We start from the raw sequence: 25,048 nt of genomic DNA, 5'->3' as shown, positions 1-25,048 counted from the left end.
ATATTCTTGTCTGCCCTGGTTTATGGCTTCACAAGAATTTATTCTTCATTTTAAGCACAAAAGGACTGTCCTAATTCCCTTTTTTTTAGCTGGTGGAGGCTCTTCGGAATTCTTTAGGGGAAAAATGTATCTTTCTTTCTTGATGCCGTGGTAGAGTCAAAATGAAAACCATGGGCTTAAATGGCCCAAGAGCCTTCACGTCACACCCGACTTCTCATTCAAATGGGTAATTTTGGATGGCAGGTGGAGTTATAATTATAGATTAGAAAAAAAACAACCGCAGCAGCTGTTGCTTCTGCTAGTTCCCGGTTATGGCTGTCATCAGTGGGCAAATTGGCATAAACAGGCCCCCGCAAGTGGAAAAACATTTAACCCCTGTACTTCTCACACCCTGGGGCCACTCAGTGAACACAGAACAGAAAGAAAATCTGACTGTGCATGACTGAAGGGTGAAACTGAGAGTGCAACACCGACCTGAAGGTACTTCTTTCAGGGAGAGTCTGAATTTTGAAGATTTTCTTCCCTGTCGGATACTCCAAACCACGTAAATAGGTCAGTGCACAAAGAGTAAACCTATGCATTTTAATTCTGACCTCTACTGTAGGTGAGTCTAGCTTTTAATTAGAGTTTAAGTAGAAGGGTGAACTAGTAAATGAAAGGAAAGTTATTTGAGGACTTTTGCTTAACAACAACAACAAAAAAAAAAACTATGCCCAGGAGAACAAATTATGAAATGGGATTAATTTATTATGCTCCTCTTTCAATTTTGGCTGAATTCAATTAGACAAATAGACAAGGAAGAGATGGAAAAATGAGACTGGTTTTATATGGCATGAGTCCCATCATTTCATAATGCCTCTTACGCCAAAAGGCCCTGGTTTCTTAATTAAAATCAGTAATGTCGAAGTCTATTTTGGGGATTCTAAGAAATACTATAAATGTAGCTCCAAAGTTTCATTTATTAGGGACAATGGGCACATTATAGGTGGACTGGTTTCCCAGCTCTGAATAAGGACAGAGCACTTTCTTGTTTGTGATAAAATGTGTCGTGTAGGCGATCTTATATCAGAAACCTGCCATAAATTTTAAATCTTGGGTTCAGTAGAATTCTACCTAAAGTATTATAAGACTCCTCCTGGGTCCTTTAGGAAACCAAGATTTCAAAGAAATCTCATTTCATCTGCACATCCTTCATGTTAGGGGGTAGTTGAACAGGATTTTCAAGCAAGTATTAGCTTGGCTCATCTATCTCAAAATGTGAGTGTCAAATGTCTCAATGAAAAGTGATGGGAATTCTGGAGCACTCACTGGAAACTAGGCTGGGGTCCATTTTTCATCCTACCCACATCTATGGAATGGACCAACGTAGAAAGAGTCCTAAATAATAATCTCAGATTGCTTGGTTCCAAACTGAAAGTGAGCCATCCTTAAACACTTTACATGAGATTTTTTTCATCAGGAAAGTACAACTTTCCTAATATCACCGTGGCTCACAGTTGGGCTACCTTTTGAAGTGCACAGACCTGAGCACTCAGGTTCCTCTAGAGAGACACCCACATCCAACTAAGACCACCAAAGGTGATTGACTAAATTCTCATTGATTAAATTCTCAAGAAGGGTTTTATTCTTTCTGACAATATCTTCTGATTTCTAAGAGAAATCGCAATTTCCCCCTTAGGAAATACAAGAATGAAATACCTCTTTACAATACTTTAGAAAATAGAGATCCAAACAATAATTTTGGCAGCTGCTTTTGAATTCATCAAATATAGCATATTAAGTACCCTAAATCTTCCACGGATTAAGAAAAGATATAATAGACAACATTACAACATCTTTTGCCTATCTCATTTATTCATTCAAGTATCTATTGAACTATGACTATATGGTCTAAAAATATTTTGCAATTAAGGCAAGTTTAGAATGTCTAATATTATTCCTCCCAGAGTCTTCTTTCTTCCCCTTTTCTGTGAAAAGATACAGCACTGAGACGAAGGTTCTATCCAACTTCCAAATCATACAAACCAAGGGATTCTCTGCCTGAGAAAGGCTAAGGGGATATGGCTGACCAGTTATTGGCTTGAGTTGCCTTTGACGTACAGATTTATGCTCTATCTTAAACATTACTTTTTACTCGTGTTTTGTCTTCTTGCTTTTCTAGAAAAAAACTATCCAAGATGACTGTCACTTACTCCAGTAAAGTAGCAAATGCGACTTTTTTTGGATTTCATAGGTTACTCCTCAAGTGGAGAGGCAGCATCTACAAGCTATTGTACAGGGAATTTATTGTTTTCGCTGTTCTGTACACAGCAATAAGTTTGGTATACAGGTACTTTCCTTTGCATGTCTCCTTAAATGACCATCACATATCATGGAAGAAAACAGCCTCAAAAATCGGAACTCTTTAGCTGCCACTGACTTTTGTATTACGTAAAGTCCTCTTTTTGCATGAACCTCTCTGGTGTCGTCTTCTCCTTGGGGCAGGGTATTTTAATCCACACCTAACCATTTATAGGATGTTAAATAGATGCTAACTATCTTGTTCAGGTGATCCTAATTCCAGCCTCACGTTAATTGGTCAGCATTGTGTCGTAGCCATGCTTCAAGAATGTTGCTACAGACACAAAATGGAAGATTTCTCCTTAGATCCTGACTACGTGATGGTTAAGTCCACGGTTGAATAATTATTTGTGCCTCTCTCAACCATGTTGCTCATAGTTTGGACTTATGATTTGACAGCTTGTAGGAACCACATTGTGAAATTAACCTACTTGTGAATGATGTATGTTAGGCAACACTCCTTTCTTTGTCCCGGAATGACAACTTCTTACTCGAGATAGTATCCATCAAACTTATCAGTACTTCAACTTAAAAAGAGACCCAAAGACTAATTTATTTTCTTTATAGCTCCCAAGTTAGGGGCATGTTATGTTCACAAAGGTGGGTGCTTATTCTTTATAACATCACGATCTGTGCCTGTTAGATTGACAAAAAAATTGAGCAAAATCATGTCTGAGAAATACTTTTATGACTAAAGATTATAGTCAATAAAATTTTATCAGTATTGCAAAAGGGAAGCTTTATTAGTTTTTTTTAATTAAAAATTGTTTGCATATATTTCTTCTCTGGAGGAAGCTAAAACTTGAAAAGGGAAAGCTAAAGATTTTTGAGGCTGCATTTCCACTTTTTTTCTGTACATCAGTGTGTATTTTTCTTCAGCCTACAGATTAACAAATTTGTATATCATTGTTCTCGCCTGCATTCTTCCTTGCAGCAACAGGACCCATTTGGAGGAAAAGGAGTATTGATTTATATGGCTGAATATCAATTTATCAAGAGGAAAATAGGCTGAATATTAATTTATCAGGAGAAAATATGCACAAAATTTGCAACACAACAAAACTACCACTCCAAATAAATGTATATATTGATATATATTTTGGCACAGTATTTTTTATAGGGAAATTCTCATTAAAAACCACTAATAATTTTCCAGAAGTCTTATGAAATATAATATTATTTGGACAGTTTATTTTGTATCATCTAAGTCTTCAGAATATGAAATGTTGGGAGACACAATGATATTTCAGGATAATTTTCTTATTAGTTTATTTTTACTAATGTGAATTTACTGCTGCTACTAGCTGCTTAGAATAGTATAGCTCTTAAAATAATTGCAATGTAGCCAGAAATTTTCTATAGGACTTCGTACTTTGCCCCCAATATCATACTTATACCTCACAAAATTGCTATGCACAATTTTTTTCTAAAGTCGAAACATTCGTAACAATAATCATTAGATTACCCTTCATTCTTTTAAAGTCCAACTATAAAACCTTGTTAAAATAGGTCTTGGACTCATATCTTGATGAAAAATGCACCAAGAACTATAGGCTGAATTTGTCAAGAAAGTAAAACATACCTGTTAAAAAATACAGACATAGTTTGATTCCCATCTTTACTAATGTCCCCAAATTTTAAAAAAAGTTGCTATGGACAAATATCATAAGGCAGAACCAGAATTCACTAATATAATTATATATTTTTCTATCTTTTAATGTACTTGACAAAATAATCTCAGCAGTACTTCCTAGCTATTAAAATTTCTGTATCTATTAGCTGAATATTTTTTCTTTGGTCAATTATTAGTAACAAGCATGCAATTATTGACTGGGTATGAGGCAATGTTAAGTGGTTAAGTTTTATATGTATCATATTGTTCAATCCTTATAACATCCCTGATGTTAGGTATTATTACTATCCCTATTTACAAATGAAAAAACTGAGTCTCAGAAATTTAAAATATGCTGTTTCCAAAATCTCTAAGTGACAGGTCTGAGGTTCAAACCTGAGTTTGTCTGACTCTAAATTCCATGCTTTTCACATGTAAGTCCTCTTTGACTATTTCTATTTGAGCATCAGAACCCATTCTAGTTGTAACTTGTTATCAGCATGACCCTGAGAGTCTGGTGCAAACAGTTGGTGCCTCTCTTGGCAGCTTTTTCTGAGTTCAGTAATGCTGACACCTCCTCCAAAGCTGGGGCAGGAACTCCAAGTGTACCCGCATCCCCCAAATACCTTCTTTTTCAGTACCAGCTCCCAGAAGTTCTTTATCTGCAATCTGATTGGTTGCTCAATCTGCTTCTTATATCAAAATTCTATGGCCCCAAATGGCCTCTGACACATTTTATAATGGATCTTTCCAAGGGCATCTTTCCTCTCTTGGAGAAGCTGCATCCATTGATTTACGCAAATTCATCAGGGTTCTTTCTATTTCTGTATTTTGGTCATTATTATTAATATGCCCTGAGACGTTTCTTCTGATTCTGAAGCTTCTTTCTAACACATAAATATCAGCAGTAGTCCAATTAAATGTGCTTATGTTTAACCATACCAGAAAATGGTAGGTTAAGGCAGATCTTTAAGTGTTCAGACAGCCACAAAATTTAATAATAAAAAATTTTCATTTCTAAATGTTAAATCTGCTTTATTTTATATTTAAAATAAATGTGGGCTTTTAATTAAACACTTACAATATCTCATGAAGTACAAAATATATAATCAAGAATATGTTAATGGGCGGGCCACGGTGGCTCAGCAGGTAAGAATGCTTGCCTTTCATGCCAGAGAACCCGTGTTCGATTCCTGGTGCCTGCCCATGTTAATAAAAAAAAAAAAAAAAAAAATGTGATAAGTAGCGTATTCAGAAGAAAGTAAGATCAAGATGTCAAATTCAAGTTAATTATTTAACAATTACTTAACAATAACTCTAACCCACTTAGCCAGGACATTCATTTTTTAAAAAGCATTTCTGACAAATTGAAAAATGGACTCTTTTATGACATATTGTGCTTCAAACCCATTGCATCAATCACATAAAAATTTAAATATATAAAATTTAAAAAATAAAATGGTTAATAAACCCCATTACCTAATAGCCAATAACATTCATGCACTAAAAACTTTAGTACTTGAAACGTCAAACACTTAAAAAAGCTTTTGAGACACATCAGCTCAGGTAAAAAGGAAAAAAAAAAGATTGCTCATTAAAAAAACAAAACTAAGATTATTTGTACTTAATTGTGTGCACTTAATGACACTTGCAAAGCAGGTGCAGAAGTATAATATCATAAAGGGCTGTGCATTTTATTTTTGCTCCAGATTCTTACTTACAGGAGCCCAAAAACGTTACTTTGAAAACTTATCAATTTACTGTGACAGATATGCTGAACAAATTCCAGTAACCTTTGTGCTTGGTAAGTATAGGTCACACGCAGGATGCAGCCACACAGCTGTCTCCGATAGGATGGCATCGATGACTGCATGGGAGTGTTTCCAAGTTGAGAGGCATGCCTGAAAAGCCACTGCTTGCAATAGAACAAGAATCACCCATAAGGTTTGCCTTCAGGGCTGCTTTCGCTAAATTAACACTAAACAAGTTTGAGGTTTGAGGTAATAATCTGCTATTGGATAAAATTAAGCTTTCTCTTCACTAACTCCATTTTTGCAGTCCATCTTTGAGCGCTAATACCCACTCACTGAGTGCCATGGCATTGACCGGCACAGATTACTTTTCTTTTCTTTTTTTTTCTGGAGGGCAAAATAATAAGGTATGAATCCAAAACAAAAAAACACAAAAACAGGTTAAGGCTAAAATTCTGCTAAGTGTCAGTGTCAACGACGCGTCTGCTGTAAAGCAACTGGTTTATAACTTCCTGTTGTTCTGCAGGGTTCTATGTTACTCTGGTAGTGAACCGATGGTGGAACCAGTTTGTGAATCTGCCCTGGCCGGACAGGCTGATGCTCCTTATTTCCAGCAGCGTTCACGGAAGCGACGAGTATGGGCGCCTGCTCAGAAGAACGCTGATGCGCTATGTCAATCTCACGTCCCTGCTCATCTTCCGCTCGGTGAGCACGGCCGTGTTCAAAAGGTTTCCAACAATGGACCACGTGGTGGAAGCAGGTATTGTGAGCGGCTTTTCCTCCCGTTGGCTCTTCTCAACTTAAATGAGGACCTTCAAACCCCTTTTAAACTTCCTTCTATCTATTCATTCATTCAAGAAACGTTTATTGATTACCTACTATGTGCCAGAAACAATCTTAAGAGGCAAAGATAAGATATGGCTCCTGACTTGAGGGGGTAGGAGAAGAAGCAGGAGACAATCACGTTGCCTTTGCGTAAATACAGTAATAATCAGGTTTATTTAAAATAATCTGTCATTGTGCCGTACATTTTTCTGGCACTTTGTAGTTGATTTACTTTCATTGATATTATTTCCTTTGGAACTAAAAAACAAAACAAAAAAGCCATGAAATATGTAAGAAATGGGTTCAGAGAACTTATGACCCGCCCTGGGTCACACAGCTAAGTGCAAGAACCAGACTTAATTCAGGCTCGGAACTCCTAAATTAATGCTTGTCCCACTCTCTAAATTGATTCTGGTAGGAACTAGCCATGTGGATTTTCACTTTAAAAAGCTGCATCCTTGTGGATCTGTTGTCTCTCCCGTTTCTCAAAGTAAATGCAGGCTTTCTGTCTGGGCTCCTGGATACAAAATCCTAAGAGCAAATTATGTACAGAGGGCAGTTCTCTTTGGTATATTAATATTTAGTAAAGAAGCTGTTAAACCAGCCTTCAATATGGTGAGGATTAAATGAGATAATGTTTGGCACGTGCTAAATAAATCTTAGTTATTGTGACTGAGTTGCTGTAAGAGGTCTGGTAATTTGGGGCAATGTACTAATAATGAATGTAAAGACCATAGAAAAACCATGAGATGATTCTGATTGATATTAAGTACAGTCTCAAATTATGGTGCTGTATCCAATCTCCCTTTTTGAAATGTTCTTGTAAATAGAATCCATTTTGTGAAGTATAGGGCTTTCTTCAGTTTTTTTGTTTGCTTATTTGCTTTTAGAGGCTTTTTTTCATTGGTTTTTCACTTTGTTTTGTTTTGCTCTCTGAATCAGACAATAAAGCTTAGTAATTAAAAGTACAGAGTAAGGGTTAGAATTCTTACTCCACCGTTTGCTGGCCATATGCCTCAGTTTCCTCATCTGTAGCATGGGCTTATAAGGCTGTTGTGATCATATAGGCTGGTTGTGAGGATTAAATGAATTAATGTTGCAAAATGTTTAGAGCAAAGTCTGACACCTGTTAGTGTTAGGTGAGTTCTTGCTATTCTTAAGGAAATCATCTAGTATAACATAGTTCTTTAGACACTTTAAAGACTCATTGTTGATATGACAGACCGGGTCTTCTCCATCTACTTTGACCTGGAGGTTTTGGAAGTCAAGGTGGAAATCAGGAAGAAGGAATGTTGGTGATATAATTAGAGATTGTCTTATTGGGTGGCTTAAAATAACAAATGTTTGTTGTCTCACAGTTCTGAATGTTAGAAGTCTCAAATCAACGTGGCAGTAGGGCTGTGCTCCCTCAGAAACCTGTAGAGAAGACTGTTCCATGACTTTCTCCTGGCTCCAGGCAGTGGCCAACAATCTTTGGCATTCCAGTCTCTGCTTCCACCACCACATGGCCAAGTTCTCTGTTTGTCTGTCTCTTCTCCCCTTCTTATGAGGACACCAGTCATGCTGGGTTAAGGTTCCACACAATTCCAGTATGACCTCATTTTAACTTGCCCAATTCCATCTGTAATGACCCTATTTCACATCCTGAGGTCCTGAGGATTAGGACTGCAACATGTCTTTTAAGGAGACACAATTCAGCCCACCATTCAACCTGAAGTATAACGTGAGGAGTGATGAGGTGTTGGCTAAAGATTCAGGTGGAAGGAAATGAATGGCCTGCCAATTCACAGATGTACAATGATGTAAAACTGGGGGGAATTTTTAAAAGTCAACTGCCAGCTCCCTTCCAAATTTGAAGGTTGAATACTACTTCAGAATAACCAAGTTATTATAAATGCTACTTCTTAATTTTCTTATCCTAATGTCTAAAGAATCAAGTACAATAAGAATTACCATCTCTGTGGGCTAGTGTCATTGGAAATAAACAAGAAAGGTTTGGCCCATTCCAAATTGGGAATGAGAGCTAGTTTACTTGGATGAAGAAAGGTGCTATTTCTCTAGTCTTGACGCATCCTTGGAATGAAAGGAGTACATTCTGATAGGAATTGGACTCCAGGCCTGATTCTCAAAGCAAATTTCAACCTCTTAGCGTCACCTTCATATTAAAAGCACAGCAGGAGCAAGCCAGGTTGGCTGACAATGGAGAAACCTTCATGCCCTCTGGTCAAGCATGAGCTCAAAGAGGACCGAGTTATGCTCAGGTCTCCAGGGCAAATAGGTATGGTGCGGCAATTAGGAGAATGACGTGATTTTGTTTCCATTAGATATATATATATTTTTTAAATTTATTTTATTTTATTTTTTTAAATACCAAAAAACACCAAACAAATGCAAACATTCGTATTTTGATCATTCCGTTCTACATACATAGTCAGTAACTCACAATATCATCATATAGTTGCATATTCATCATCATTATCATTTCTTGGAACATTTGCATCTATTCAGACAAATAAAACAAAAACAGAAAAAATATATATACATACCAGACCCCTTACCCCTCCCTTTCATTGATCACTAGCATTTCAAACTAAATTTATTCTAACATTTGTTCCCCCATTATTTATTTTTATTCCATATGTTCTATTCGTCTGTTGACAAGGTAGATAAAAGGAGCATCAGATGCAAGGTTTTCACAATCACAGTCACATTGTGAAAGCTATGTTTCCATTAGATATATTTTTTATGATACCAAGTTTTTCATGGTACATAGCTCCTTGGGAAATTTGTGCAAATGTATCTCATCTGCCTGTATCTAGCCTTTTCCCTTTCCAAAGCATTAGCTGCACTCCAACCACCATTCTAAGGGAATCTTAAATCAGTCATTCACTCCTTGGTGTTCATTTAAGCTTCTATCTTAAGGTGTGATTCATAAACCCAGAGAACATCTACATTTTGAATAACTTAAGTTGTTTATTTAAAATTCAGATTCCTGGGCCCCACCTCAGACAGACTGACACAGAAGCTTCATTTAAACAGGCTCTTAATGTTGTTAGGTTTTTTGTGGGGTTTTTATAAACTGAAGTTTGAGAAATACTGATATGACTCTTTTCTGGGGTGCTTACTTTTGAAACCCCTTTTATTCACTTCTGGGGCAAAAGGCTCTGGCAACCATCAAGTAATTCATTAAAAATGACAAAATAGCAGCAACCAAGAAAGGGAACAGGTTCAACGTTACAGCCATATTAGAAACTTCAGAATTACAAAGAAGGACTTCAGGACAGTAGTCGAAAAAGAGGACACTGTCTAGGCGATATAAATTGGAGCTGCTTGGACATAACAAGCATTGTTTTGACTGAAATTTGTTTGTTTACTTCTTTGGAGTGGCTGGAGGAGGGAGAGAAGTTGGAGATATGAGGATACTAAAGCTGCCCTTTGGGGCCACCACTGATTATTGTGGTGAAAAGGTCCCTTTTGCTCTCTTTCATTTCACTGTGTTTTCTAGAAAGGCAATAAAAGGGAGAGTAGACCAGCTTGTGCCTGCAAGAATATGTTTGTCCCGCACCAAGCAAAGGTTATAAGCCCCTACCCTCTAAGCTGGGAGAGGGGCTTCAGAAGCCTGGTCCCTCCTAGCTGCCCCACATGTAGACACCTCTGTGTCTTTGGAAGCGGAGTGCTGACTCGCCGAAATTCCTGCTGCTTTTCCCAGCAGAGGGCTGACTGCCCCAGAGATTCTGCACGTGGGGACAGTTTCCAAGCTCTCCCACTGAGCACATGCCTCCGCCACTCCCTGTCTGTCCTATGCCTGTGCCAAGGTTTCTGGGAAGAACAGGAAGTTCAGGGAGGACAGAAAATGTTTGGCAGATCTCTAGAGCCCAGAGCCAGGTCACCTGCTCTGCCCGAGGGCAAGGCACCTGGCGGGTAAAGCACAGGGGGGCCCTCAAGGCATCCGTGAAAAGGAAGGGGGGAATGCTGAGGGCATAATAAAATTTCTTATCAGTTGACTGTCCTATACAAAACCACCTGTAAGGAAAAGTACTTGTTGTCAAATTTCCATGGGTGTTAGAAGTTAAGATCAACATTGCTAAAAACACAGACTCCAGGGTACCACCTCCAGAGAGTTTATTGAGTATGTTTGGGACAGGGTCCAGGAATCAGGTTGTTTAATAAGCTCCTGGAGACCCTGAGGCAGGTGGTGCCTGAGAAACAATGGACTTTGAGGTAATGGGAGTTTCCCTCCAATTTCTTCTCCTTCTTGCTTCAGGGAGGGCCGTTGCCTATGTAAGGCCAGAAGGAGATGGTTGAGGGGGTGGAGAGAACTAAGACCTGTATCTCCTTCTGAAGTATAGGGCAGTCACTTAATTGGGACTGGATGAACCAAGTCAATCACCTGTCAGTCCCTAGACTGTCCTTGCTTTTAAATTGGGCAGTCAAGTTTCATTATTCTTAGAAATGAAAGGACCAAAATGCACGCTTGATGTTATGGGCTATAATATGTCAACCTTAAATTTCTCAAATTGAAAGAATAGTTTTGTATTCTGCTCACATGACCATGGAATTATAGCAACCAATTGAATTCAAAATAATATCAGTTATGCTAAAAATTTCCTGAACTGCTCTGTTTATCAAACAGTTATTTACCCAGGAGGCTGCAAAATAGTTTCTGTTGTTTTGCTTGTTGGCTGCAAACCTGCCCTGGAAAATCCCAGCCATTCCTGGAAGATATCAGTCGTTCCAAGCCAAGCCAGGTGCACAATTCCAGATCTTTACCAATTCAAGTGACTGCCTTCCTTGTGGGCTTATATTATGGTATCTGATTGAACCAATACATTTTGTCCAGTTGTTATGAATTGAATTGTGTCTCCCCAAAAGATGTGTTCAAATCTTAATGCCCAATTCCATGAATGGGAACTTATTTGGAAATAGTCTTTGAAGATGTGATTAGTTAAAATGAGGCCAAACTGAATCAGAGCAGGCCCTAACCCAATATGCCGAGTATCCTTCTACAAAGGGGAGAGGAGACAGCAGACAAGCATCTGGGAGATGGCCATGTGAAGATGGAGGAGGCAGTGTGGTGCACCCACAGCCAGGGAATGCCAAAGAGTACCAGCAAACATCAGAAACTAGAAAAGGGAAGGAAGGATTCTCCCCTACAGACTTCAGATAGAGCAAAGCCCTGTTGACACCTTGATTTTGGACTTCTAGTTTCCAGAACTTTGAGACAATAAATTCCTGTTGTTTAAAGTCATCCTGTTTTTGGCATTTTGTTGCTGCAGCCCTAGGAAATTAAGACACTAATGTTCCACAGTGATCTGGTAGAGAAGACCCTTCTCTTCAAAATCACTCACCAAAGACACAAAGAATAGGTAACAAGAAATTACATGCATTCCTCTAAAAGAGACATTCTCAAAGCTGATGCTAAATCTGTCATGCACTTGCTCACTCAACAGAAATTCATTGAGTGTGAATATATACCAGGCGCAGTGCTGAGTGTTGAGAGTACAGCCAGCTGTAAGCGTGAATGGATGTGATCCCCATCCTCAAAGAGCAGTAAAAATTATTGCAAATCTTTTCTTATAATTAATCTCTTTTCAGAGGCAAACACAAATATATTTGTAGCTCAACTTCACATTTCTACATTGTATTTTTTTCCTCTGTAAACTAGATATCTTCCTTCTCTGCTTGGCAGCCCATGAGTAGCTGAAAGATGGTAAAATTTGAGGAAAGTGCACCCTTTATTTTTCTCAAAGCCTGGAATCCTAACATGAAGTTTTTTTTAGCATCTTCTATGACTATAAAGTCTGATGAGACCCTTCAGAATTTTTAGTGGCACTTATGATTAATGGTCATCAATACAACCAAGAGAACCCCCAATTGTTGAGTGGTACATGAGATAAAAGTTCTGACTTTACATGCATAGGCTGGAAGGCAAGTCCCACTCAAGTTTCCTGACATATTTAGTTAATTTAATCCATGGTCTTCTCTCACTAAGTAAAATCAAATGAATTTTGTACAGCACTGCCTTTCTCCCTGATGGTCTTCTATTGAAGTTTTTCCTTACTCATTCCATGGCTCTGGGGTTCATGATCCAGGAGAAATGATCAAGGGAATGGTGGTGTTCGCGGTTGTGCCAGTATTTTCTCTGTTGGCTGAACTTTAGTGGCTGAGTCATTTGCCCCCCTAGTCTCACATGATGAGCCCAGAACAGATAGAATTTCATCCTGTGAGTGAAACTTGACTCACCTATGTATGCTTCTCTACATAGGAAATAAAGTATACAGCGGAACTCAGCCTCTTTAAATTAATGACACAAATGGCAGCCTCAGTAGGACAATGCTTGAAAGTTCCCCTCAGTTCTGTTTTAGGAGTTAAATCAAGGCTAACCCAGTCAGTGTTTTTTAAGGTATGATTGTGGGCCACATTGACTAAATTATCAATGATGCTTATTTAAGTTGCAGATTCCCAGGCAGCCAGTAGAATGAAATCTCTGGGGCAGAGACCCCAGAACGCACATTTTAAACAAGCTCCCCAGAAGTACAGCTGGATGTTTGACCCTGGCCAAGAATGCTGAAATGGCCAGATTGCTGTGTGATTCTGTGCCCTAGGAATTGTGGGGAGTCTTTTTGAAATACTGATGTCTGATTCCCACTCCCAGATATTAGGCTTTGATAGTTATCAGGTGCAACTTGGGTATGGGGCGTTTTAAAGTTTTCCCAGATGATTCTAATATGTAGCAAAGTGTGAGAGCCACTGCACTGGGGCTCATGCATTGACTCCTCCAACTTCATCTGTAAATTGCCTGAGACCTCTTCACCCAGGGCAGTTGAAGCTAGGGGCCACTCAGGCAGGCCAGTAGCTAAGAGAGCTGATTTTGCATATGTTAGTTCTTATGTGTCATTGTGTAGAAAGCAGTGAATTACCAAATTGGGTATCATTTAGGAATGAGATTATGGCTGTTAAATAAAACAGATATTTTATTCATCTCAGGAATATAAAGGAGTCCCTTCGTCGCTATTCAGCACTACTATCCCAGATGCTGATTTTACTCAACAGTATCCTATTCTCGGCTTTTCAAAATGTGGATAATAGCTCATTAGTGGGCATTTAATGGCATTCAACCAGCATTTTTTAATAGAACAGGGTAGGAGAGAATCGAATCGAATAGAAAATATCATTCATTCTTAGAACAGAACATATCAGAGAGCATATCATGTAGAAGGACCAATACTTGTGTTAAATTTTAGTTTCAGTAGAGGGTATATGTGAGTAAGTGAGTGAATGTGTCTGTGTGTGAGTGTGTGGTAGACCACAATGTGCAACATATTTCTTGTTGTGGTTTATGATAAAAAATGTTTGACATACTGCCTGTACGATGCTTTCATAACATGTTACCATTGATCCCTTAATTTCATTTTGCCTCTCCTTGGTTTTCCCCATTGATGAATCTCTTCTATTGAATTTGAAGGACAGCTATAGCTGAAGTTGGTAGCTTTAATCCATTCATTTGGGAAATACAGAGATGAAAATGAGCCAGGAACATTGCAATCTTCCTGAAAAATCTAAACCCTCTGAGAAGGGCTCAGAATCTCAAGGCACCACTTTCTCTTTCAGAAAGAACTGACAACAAGCCTGTTTTGCCTCCAAGTTTTGAGATGCAAGGATTTTAGTTCTTCTGCCAGTAGATCCCCCACTTACATGCTCTGCTTTAATGGCAAAAGACATCTGCCTCAGTGTACTGAGGAAAAATAGATCAACTATAGAGCAGGCAAAATCTGCAATGACAAGAATATTGTTTATCAGGACTTAGTCCTTTGATTTGATCAACAGGCTTGAGTGCAATAAAATTTTGCCTTCATGTAGCAGATCCTATTCCATGAACCCACAACCCAAGTTGCAAGTAAATACAAATAAATATATATATATATATACACACACATACCTAAATATATTTTTTACTCCGATTAGAAATATTAGGGAGGTTCTTTGAGATAAGCACTATGAAAATTACTCAATAGAGCAGAGCCAACCGGAAGAAAAATAGATAGCAAGAGAAACTCCTGCAATAGCAGGATGAAAGGGCAGTGCCAGGTGTGTGGGTAGGGTCTGAGGGAGCATGGCATAGAGACAGACAAGGGAGGGAGACAGTGATGGGAGGACCAGCCAACTGATACCACCGCCAAACTAACAAAGCAATACCTGTGGTTAATGCAGTCTAAGAGATGAGGATAATGACCATATTCTGAGAAAGAACAGTGGTCTTTAGTTAAAATGGCCTGAAGTACTGATAAAGATAACATCCCATTTAATAACAAATGCTCTGTAAGTTATTTGACCAACAATCTAGAAATTTTATTTCAATTGTTCTGTTCTTGATTTCCAAATGTGTGTTTACTTTGGATAAGATGTGACCTTATAGAAAAATAACAAAAATTGTTCCTGCTGTACCCTCTTTGAGGACACATGAATGTCTGATCCATCATCTTTCACAGCACCCAGCAAAGTAGTCAATAAATTCGAGTTGGAAACTAAAAGTCACCAGCTTTTCTCACTCTACATGTCCCCTTTCAATCAGTGGCCATGCTCCATGAAGCAGAAGAGAACTTAACTCTTGCTGTAGTGTTTGCATTAATTAAACCATTATTCTGCGTATTTGCTTTCTGTTTAGAAGCCAAGAAAGGACTTGCTAGCACAATTTGATCTATATTCCTGAATGAAAAATAACCAGAGATACAGTTTTTTTTTTTTTTTTGGTCAAATGACAGAGATTGTAACGAGGATATAAGTGAGGTCATTTTTTAAAATTGCACTATAAATCCCAAAAATATAACAACTAGAAAATTGATATTACTTATGAGAGAAGAGGCTTCCAATTAAAGACAGCTGTAGCAAACCTTTAAGCATAAAGCCGAGACTGTCAAGTTAACTAACTTCTGATAATAAGATTTAATCATATTCTGCAAATCTTAAAAAAAAAGAGCAGATGTGGATCATGCAACAACTTTGAGATTGCACTAAGAAACAAGAAGGGAAATAGTAGACTCAGTTTTATTTTTCCCTAGAGAAGAACTCAATTCTCCAGGCATGGGCAGAACCCTTCTGAGGTAGTACAAAAAATCTAAGTATTATCTTCTCAAACCAGTCTTCCGTGGCTAAATATTGGCTTAGCATTTATAACTGTTTATTTCAAGTCTTAAACAAATGGTCTTCATTCAGTAGGGCAGCAATATTCAAACATTGCTGTATGTCAAATTTTCCTACAGTTGTGAATATGCAACTGCCTGGACCCAATTCCATTAAATCACCCAGGAAGATTTAAAAGGATCCTGACCTCATCCTAGACCAATTGACTCACTCTCTGGGGATAAGGCCCAGTATTTTCCAAAGGTCCCCACAGGAGAGTCTAAAGACCAAGGCCGAGAACTCCTACCCTATTGAGTCTAACTTAATTGGCCAGAGTGGGACTCCAGCTCTCTCCATGTTTAACAGGTATGACAGGTGATTCAGATATCTGTGGTCCATGGACCTTATTCCCAAAAACACTGTCCTAGGTCATGTCAAAGATTTAGGTCACTCCAAAGCTCTTTGAGTCCATGAGTCTCAAGGTGGACACATCCCACTTGTGTTTTGACATCGTTTCTGTTATAACAATGCTCTTAAATAAAACTTGGTGTCTTAGCCTGACAGGCTGCTGTAATAAATACCACAAAACAGGTTGACTTAAGCAACAGGAATTCATTGGCCCCCTGGAAGACTAGAAGTCCAAAATCCAGGTGCTGGAAGGCTTGCTTTCTCTTCAAAGTCTGCAGTGTTTTAGTGCTGGCTTGCCACACAAGCTTTGGGGTTCCTTGCAGCTCTGCCTCCCGTCATGGCAATCTTTCTCTCTCCTTGTGTTGCTCTTTTGGTTTCCACTAGCCTCTGGCTTATTCCTATGTGGTCTTCTCTGATCTCTGGCTTCTGGTTTCTTCTCTGTACAAGGCCCAAGTAAGACACAAAGCACGCACAGGCCTAAAGTAAGGTGGTGAAGGCTCACCCCGATTCAGCTGGCCACACCTTAACTATGCAAAAAATCTTCAAAATGTCCTATTTATGAAGAAGCTCACACCCACGGGAAAGCAGATTAAAACTAAGAATATCTTTTGTTGGGTACATAATTCAACCTACAACACTCAGACTACATAGCAAGGAGAGATTACTTTACACAGAATACTCAGATTTGTAAACTGATTGGATATATATATTAGCTAAAAGGTGTTACATTAAGTCAAAAGTTGATTTTCATATGAATGTCATCAGAATTTCAGGAGCAAATATTTGTATTTCTGAGACAGAAGTAATTCCAAATTAATAGCTAACAAAAATCAGTTTTAGAAATAAGAATTTCTAAATTTCTTCTAATTCAGAATGCATAATTAATATTAATCATTTAAAAGTCCACTTTAAAAGATCGAGGATAGACCTCTTGCCTCTCACCTCTTTCCTTCCGAGAGTGCCTGAATGCCTTCTTCCACGTGTACTTAAATTTTCTACCTGCTTACTCAAAAGAAAAGAAAAGATCAAGGATGGTCTTGGCAGCATTATTTGTAATAGCAAAAACTTAAAAACAACTTAAATGTTTGTCAAAAGAGGTTGCTAAATGAAATATGATATGCAATTGACTAGTATTCAGCCATAAAAAAGAATGCAGCTCCTTTGTATATATCAATAGAAAAAGATCCCCAAGATATAATTGAAAAAAGATGCAAATGGCAGATACGTATGTAGTTCAAAGCCATTTATGTTTTCTTTAAACTGTGTCTATATGGAAATCCATGGGATTTATCTGGAAAGATGCACAATAAACTGGTCATAGTAATTTCCTCCAGGGATAAACACTATATTGGGGAAAATGAGCTGTACTTTGCCTGTTAATATTCCTTTGATGCTTTTGGATTTTTATACTATTTAAATGACTGATTCCAACTTTTGAAAACTAAAAGGTGAAGAGTTAACTGTAAGCTGTTAAAATGTTTGTTTTTCTGGATAAACCCTGTTACATAGTAGATAGTCAATAAATGTCTATTAAGTAGACCTGTTATCTTATTCTTTTTCTCCTCTTTGACAAATCTCCTCTTTCATTGGTGGGTGCAGGGGTGAGGGATGGTCCAAGTTTAACATAATATGTTATGCCTTAGCCCTATTGAGTACTAAGTATGTGCTAAGCATTGTGCTAACCTCTTGATATATGTTCATCATCTCAGGTAATTCCACCACATCGCTGTGAAATAGGTCTTTTCATTTCTCTTTTATACTGATGAGAAAACTGAGGGTCAGGTAGTGACAAGCATACATCCTGCACATTTAATACACATGCATATTACGTTAAAGAAGCATATTTAAAGCATATGCAAAATGCTGGGAGACTATGAAAACATTTATGCTCTTTGTCCCTCCAAAGAGTCTTGATAGGGGAAACATTTATAAACAATATTACTATAATATAAGCCAAGAGATAATACCACAATGGGAGCTTAAGAGGGAGAAATCTCAGGGGAAAGAGAGGAATCGAGAAAGCCTTCAGAGAAGAGAAACTGCTTCAGTAGGACTTAAAAGAGAAATCAGGACGAAAAGTCCTGTGACTCCCGTGTTCAGCGTTATGGGAAGCACTTTATAAACATATTTTATCCTTTTAATCCTAACAATTCTAAATACTATTGTTCCCAATTTTAGATGAGTAAACCAAAACCTAGGGAGAAAAAAAAACTTCGCCAACTTTTCTAGTCCACATTAAATGTCTCCTTATTTCTTACTGGCCCTCTCTGCCGGGGATTGCCAATTTGCATTTTCACACATGACTACGCATTGCCTTATGCATTGACAGATAACTTATCTCTAATACAAGTATAAACTAGTCAAGACAGGAACCTCTATTATATATTTCTTCAGTATCCCCCCCCCCCATTATTTGTTCACATGGTATGCACTAAATGCATTAGTAATGTATTCGTGCTAAACTAAGTCTGTATAATTTCATTATTTTTCTTTTATGCAAAGGTTTCATGACAGCAGATGAAAGAAAATTATTTGACCGCCTCAAATCCCCTCATCTGAAATATTGGGTTCCATTCATATGGTTCGGAAATCTCGCAGCCAAAGCCCGGAATGAAGGTAGAATCAGAGACAGTGTTGATCTGCAATCATTGATGACTGTAAGTGCCTCATAAACCATCAGGAAAAGATGCTAGTTAGAGACCAAGAGGGACCTGCATAGAACAGATGAGACTAGGAGTCTGCTTCTTTCAGCCCTTGTTCCAAAATGACCTGAAAGATGGAGCTGGTCTCAGAATCCCCCACTTTGCAGGACAGAGATGGCTCACAAGGTTTAACTCTGATCGGTTGGCAGCAGTTGCTCGGCAACCCTGTTTTAAACAGAACTGTGCTTTGTAATAAGCTCTGTAGGAAAGTGCTCTTCAATTAACTTGCAGTATCTGCCAAGGGCTAAGAAGGATATGACCTATGTGCTGTGTATTTGCCATCCCTTGCTCCAGGATCCTAGTAAAAGCTGGAATAAAACTAGGCCTCCCCAGTCATTTTCCCTAATTCAAGAATATTCCGAGGTCAATCCAGCTTTTCAGATACTCCAGCAAATGCAGATATTTTCCCTAAAAGGAATAACCCTGGACTCATCTGAGAACCAAATTGGTCTTCAAGCATTTATGTGAGGTCCAGATATATTTCTGCCGTCACAGCTTTCTTCCTGGATTAGCCAAAAGGAATGAATGATTTTAAAATAGCTCCCAAAGTAACATGAACTATATTCTCCCCAGTCTTAGATAGTAACTGTTCAATAAGGGGGGAAATCAATGAACCCAATACTCCCTCCTTCAAACAGAGATAGATTTCCTGTCAATAAAAGCATTCTAAAGTTCCATTTGTAGGGGAAAAGTTTTATGATATAAACCTTTTTTTCTAAGGTCTATTTAAGCATATTTAAAAAAGAGAGAAATATAATTTGCTCTCCACATTATTTACTAAAATGCCTAGAAATGACTTATTTAAAATATTAACCACTGCCTTTCCATCACCTCTTTGAACCAATATATACGTCAGAAACTGCGGAGATAGCAGGACATATTTCTATAAAGTCCTGACATATTTTAATATTTTTAAAATATGTCCAAATGTATTCATCCTTTTGAACATCGTTCAATAATGTTCATTGCTTGTCATATTCAGATTGTTCATCTTGGAATCGTCTTCAGAACCAATTTACCCACCTTACAGTCAGCACAACCATTTTACAGGCATATCCATAAAAGACAGGCCCACGTTCTGAATTGCAGTAAATCTCTATTACCACACCCATCCTTTTATTAAATCGTGCTTTATCTGTTTCTGGACTAGGAAATGAACCGGTATCGTTCTTGGTGCAGCCTCTTATTCGGTTATGACTGGGTTGGGATTCCGCTGGTTTACACCCAGGTATCAAATACTTTGCACCTGATTTTTGATTTCCACTTGCCCACCTTGACTCTCCAGCTTGCAGTGGGCAGCCAGCCTTGTGTTCTCACTCCGGTTCCTCTGTCTTCCAGGTGGTCACTCTCGCCGTCTACACCTTCTTCTTTGCGTGTCTCATTGGACGCCAGTTTTTGGACCCCACCAGAGGCTACGCAGGGCATGACTTAGATCTTTACATTCCAATCTTTACTCTCCTACAGTTCTTCTTCTATGCAGGATGGCTCAAGGTAGCCAGCAGTTTCGGTGCCTAAGACCCGCTCTGTCATCTGTCCCGTTCCCTATCTCCCCATGCTCCTCCTTTACTGAGTCTCTAGCAAATCATTCAGAAGTGAGTCAAATGTGGCTCTAACGTGTAATAGCTCAGGCATTAAGATGACAGGGATGTAGTAAGTACCGTATCGCCACAATCGGAGTAGCTCTTTAATGCGAAGAGATTACAAGGATACACTTTTGTGGCTTATTGATTTTTTTAAAGCATTTGTGAGCTCCCATTAGGATTACAACAATGTAATTAAAGCACCACACTGTACCTTGCACTTATGTTTAATACCACAATTAGCAGCTAGGCAGAGTAAAAGCAAAAATGAATATCAGACTTAAGCATTAATATTGTATCTTGGTCCCATTCAGCCGTGTTATTTGCAGCTTCCTGAAATTCTACTAGCTGTCACACCGTATTAAATGCATCCCGTTTTCCAAACCAGAGCTGAGACTGAGAAAAGCATTAATCAGGATCAAAACCAGAAACACCAAGATTATGATGACATTTGGTTTGTCAGGAAATTAAAAACAGATCCGAGTAGTGAAAACAGCCTGTCCAATTATCAGTGTAGAATTTTATTTGTTCCCACCCCCACTGACTACCACCTACCCTCCTTCCTATTACCCCTTTACCCCCATTTGTGTGTTTGCATAGCAGAGGCCTGATCCTTCCATTGTGTTATTTATTTTTTTGTGAACTTCTGAAAGAGAAGTATGTGACAGAAAAAAAAAAAAGACAATGGCTTCATTACTTGAAATTTAATGACAGTATGAAGACAGATTTCATAAAACCTTCTAACCAGCCAGGTTGGGTCAGCCTTTTCCTTACAGATGCCTTTACTCTTATTGGTTTGAATCTTAACCAGGAAAAATAAATATGTTGGCATTTCAAATTATGCTCCAAAATATAAAGGCATGTCTTTTATAAATGGCAAAAACATTTTTAACCAGATGACAGTGATTCGTAATTATTTTTACCCATTTAGGAGAGAGAACACACAAGAGAGACTAATAGCTCTCATTTCTCGTAAGAGGAAAAAGAAGATACTGCCTTTATAAACATAAAATCTCCACAATTGGCCCAAATGCTCAATTATTCTGTCTTTTCCTCCAAGTTGTGCTGAGCTTCTATTCTTTGCTTTGTGTGAGGTTCTCAGTCAGCCTGGAAGGAACAATTAATGGCTCCTTCCTCATGACATGCTTTCTAAAATATTAATATCCTTTTCACTTATAAAATATTTTTAAAAGACAAAATATGAAAAGAGACCATCTTAACTCCATTAAGAGGTAGCTAACCCTAAGTGTGTTTTCCAGCACCAACACATTGTGTCTCGATTTCTACCCGGTAGTCTGATTTTGACAATTCTGATATTTTTAAATCGTTCAACGTAAAGAAAAACCATCTTAACCTTATGGGACTGATCCCATTAAAGTAAAAGTCTGGATATAACAAAAATATTTTCAGGACCCAGCCAGTGGTTCCCCAAATTTAAGCAATACCAGACAAGAAAAGGAATTTGACATGGATATCTGCTATCACAGTGAGGCCAGCTGACTGGGGACACAAGGCCTTGCCTTCATCCGGTTAAAAATGTTTTTGCCATTTGTAAAGGACAATAATAAGGGAGATGCACTCCTCTAGTTCAGTGGTTCTCAACCCTAGCTGCTCATTAAAATCTCCTGGGAATTTTAAACAATACTGATGCCTGGGTTAAGCCCACAACAATCGAGTCAGAATCTCTCAGGGGATGGGGCCCAGCCATTTGTTTTATGACTCCTGAAGTGATTTTCATATGAAGCCTTGATCCAGAACCAGTGCTCTAAGTGGTTTGCCTTGAGTCCCCAAATGAGCTCTGTTTTAAACAGTGGACTTTCTACTTAGTCTGAGTTTCTCAGACTCTAGAAACTCAACTAATCAGATGGTGCCTTTATTTCCATGCACTTTTAAGTTTTTGCATCTGGCCCAATATAAATTCACATATACACACACCCATACACACACCAAGATAATAAAAATCAAAGGGAATTATTCTAAAATAAGAATGACAGGTGAGTCATAATTGGCATATAAAGCTTTTATCAAGTACACTATTCAATTTAGGAACATGGTAAGAATATTTCATACTGACCAAATATTAGAAGATATGTGGTAAAGAAGCTACATCCACTTTTCCCAGCAGAAGAACTAACTTTCTCTTGAATAGTAAAGCCTTTAAGGAAAGAATAAGTATGAGTCAAATTCCAGCTTTATGACTTACTAGCTCTCTGAGGCATTCATTTAGCAGGTATGTCCAGTAATTGTGAAAACTCTTTCTATAATCTTCTTTAACAATGATTTAAGTCTTTCTTTGCTATTTAACCTTCCCCATGTTTACACTTTGTCTCATCATCTGAGTCCTTGTAAATTCCCTGAGAGCAGAGACTATGTACCCCCTTAAAAGTCCTAGAACAGCGCTGTGTTTGTAATCGGTGCTCCTTCAAAAATCATTGGCTTGATGTATACTGGAAAAGCAATAATTTGGCTCCTGGGCAGTGCATGGCTTCTCCTGCATAGGGTCTACATTTTTACCTGTTAAAGACAGATCCATTTGGACAGCTTGCCTGCAAAGGGTGCATTATTTGTAGTTTGAGAGTTGACTCCCAGTTGCTGATAATTATCAGTTTCTGACACAAGAAAGCAGAGAGTGAAACAGGACTCGTTTTCAATCTCCCTTTTAGTCTTCATAAGACTCATGACAGCTTTATTCTATATTTTCAACTACAGGTAGCTGAGCAGCTTATCAATCCTTTTGGAGAAGATGATGATGACTTTGAAACTAACTGGTGCATTGATAGAAATTTGCAGGTTAGAGGACCTTTTCTTTCCTTTGCAAGCATTAAACAAAAAAAAATCACTCACGATGTTTTAAATCTAAACAGACAGTGAATTCAGGACCCTGAACTTCAGAGCTTTAGCAATAAATGAAAGAAATTTGGCTGTTCAATATGCTGTCTCAGATCCTTTTGTAGCCCTTCAGATCTTGGATCCTAATTCCTGTGAAATTTAGTTCCATGGAAGTAGACTGTCAGGACAATTTTCTTTGTGGCCTTTATCCAGTCTTCCATCTCAGTACAGAGCAATATTTTAATTCATTCTTCAATCTATTTTCTATTGCCACATAGAGGTTAATGACATAAAACGGCAGCTGGACTCAATCTGATGTGAGTTCCCAACTCATACCATTTTGATCCTTGCAGTCAGCAGTCCAGCAACTGAGCACCAGGAGCGTGGGCCAAGCCTGCCTGTGTTTTCAGGTCTACCTAAATCGTACCAAATGGTCCCCAACCCCTTATCCTGAAGTACTATGCTAGAGAGGCTTTTCGCAAAGAACCAGAGTGAGGGCACTTTCCGTTTGAACAAGACTCTCCCCAGAGCCTTCTCCTCTTGGAGAACCACTGGGGCCTTCACCTTGTTTATTTGTTTCGAGCCCTTACTCAACTCTTAAAGAGGTTCAGACATTTCACCAGGGAGCATGCTGTGCGTTCATTAGGGGGGAAGAGGAATGCCTTGGTCACTCACTTTGTAAAACTTGGATTCCCAGAGAATTCACAACACATTTCCACATCAGTTTGTCAAAGTCAAGAGGGGAGACTGGTATACTGGTATAGGCTTGTTGCAATGCTTTTCCAAGCAAAAAACAAACAAACAAAATATCAGGGTACATAAGAAATGCAATGGAGTATAAATGTGTTCATAGGGTTAGCAGAATGGATATTGAGAATCTTTACCTTCCTGTAACATCTGGCATTCTGTGGTTACACTAGGTGGCCACCAGACAATGCAAAGACTTTGAGCAAAGAAGGAAAATGTGCCTCTTCCCTCCAGATAAGACACAGCTCTGCTTGGAGGCGTTTGGCTTGAACCAAGTGTGGGTAGTTTTACAGCCATTTACCCACATGGTCAAGGGTTCTTCTGCAGTAAAACAACTTGTTTATTCACTTATTTAGACTGGATCCTATGCCATTCCAAGTTCCATCCACCCACAGGGACGTACTCTTTTCCTTTACACAATTCACATCTGAATTATTCTAACAATATAACAATGATTTCAGGTCTCTCTTTTAGCTGTGGATGAAATGCACATGAGCTTACCCAAGATGCAGAAGGATATTTACTGGGACGATTCTGCTGCTCGGCCTCCATACACCCTGGCAGCTGCTGACTATTGCATACCCTCATTTCTGGGGTCAACAGTTCAAATGGCGTAAGTCCATTTTTTTAAATCTTCAATATTTAGGAAAAAAGCTGATCACTGTTCTGATCTTTTTATGCCCTGCTCTTGAAGTTACTTTCATGACAGCTCTCCACTATTATCTTATAATGGTAGGTTTTTCAAAACTTAGGCATTTTTTAATAGGCTTAGTGAGTAAAGAGATTGTAATTTCTAGTTTAGGTATGACTTGTGTTTTTTGTTTGTTTGTTTTTGTGTTTTGGGTATAATTTGCATTTCGCCTTTCTTCCATTCTTATGGCAAACTTTTCCAAGAGTTTTGAAATGATCCTTCCCCCCAGCCCCCGTTTGAAGCATAAATGACCATGATTAAATATACTACTGAGCACATATCATATGCAGACATTGTGTTAGTATTTGGAAGTAAGCTAATCTTGAGGACCAGGAAAAATTTTATCAAAAATTTTCTCTAAGATTTTAATTCAGTCTAACTACATTTAGAATATATGGCAGTCTCTGTTGGGTACTTTTGACATATGTTCTATGAGCCTTAAA

At 38.4% G+C, this 25,048-nt stretch overlaps 1 protein-coding gene and 1 long non-coding RNA gene across 3 annotated transcripts in view; one reads left to right on the top strand and one right to left on the bottom strand.

Annotated features, from left to right (window-relative positions):
• The first annotated feature begins 364 nt into the window (after nucleotides 1-364).
• BEST3 (bestrophin 3) overlaps nucleotides 365-25,048 on the top strand; it is a 41,681-nt gene continuing 16,997 nt past the window's right edge. The window contains exons 1-9 of one of the 2 annotated variants that reach the window (XM_077111403.1): nucleotides 365-552; nucleotides 2,162-2,329; nucleotides 5,662-5,756; nucleotides 6,230-6,463; nucleotides 18,559-18,713; nucleotides 19,909-19,986; nucleotides 20,097-20,249; nucleotides 23,048-23,128; nucleotides 24,376-24,527. In XM_077111403.1, coding sequence (XP_076967518.1) covers nucleotides 2,178-2,329; nucleotides 5,662-5,756; nucleotides 6,230-6,463; nucleotides 18,559-18,713; nucleotides 19,909-19,986; nucleotides 20,097-20,249; nucleotides 23,048-23,128; nucleotides 24,376-24,527 — 1,100 coding nt within the window. In that variant the 5' untranslated portion in view covers nucleotides 365-552; nucleotides 2,162-2,177. The remainder of the gene's footprint in view (nucleotides 553-2,161; nucleotides 2,330-5,661; nucleotides 5,757-6,229; nucleotides 6,464-18,558; nucleotides 18,714-19,908; nucleotides 19,987-20,096; nucleotides 20,250-23,047; nucleotides 23,129-24,375; nucleotides 24,528-25,048) is intronic. The other variant, XM_077111404.1, reaches the window with a different exon arrangement.
• LOC143642694 (uncharacterized) lies at nucleotides 10,131-18,985 on the bottom strand. The gene is made up of 3 exons (XR_013155795.1): nucleotides 18,826-18,985; nucleotides 16,999-17,055; nucleotides 10,131-10,347 (listed from the first exon to the last, which is right to left on the bottom strand). It is a non-coding gene; the product is annotated as an uncharacterized LOC143642694 (long non-coding RNA).

This window comes from Tamandua tetradactyla, chromosome 7, assembly GCF_023851605.1.
Source record: "Tamandua tetradactyla isolate mTamTet1 chromosome 7, mTamTet1.pri, whole genome shotgun sequence".
Classification (NCBI taxonomy): Eukaryota; Metazoa; Chordata; class Mammalia; order Pilosa; family Myrmecophagidae; genus Tamandua; species Tamandua tetradactyla.
Note: the sequence above shows the minus strand (reverse complement) of the source record. Positions and strands in the feature narration are given on the sequence as shown.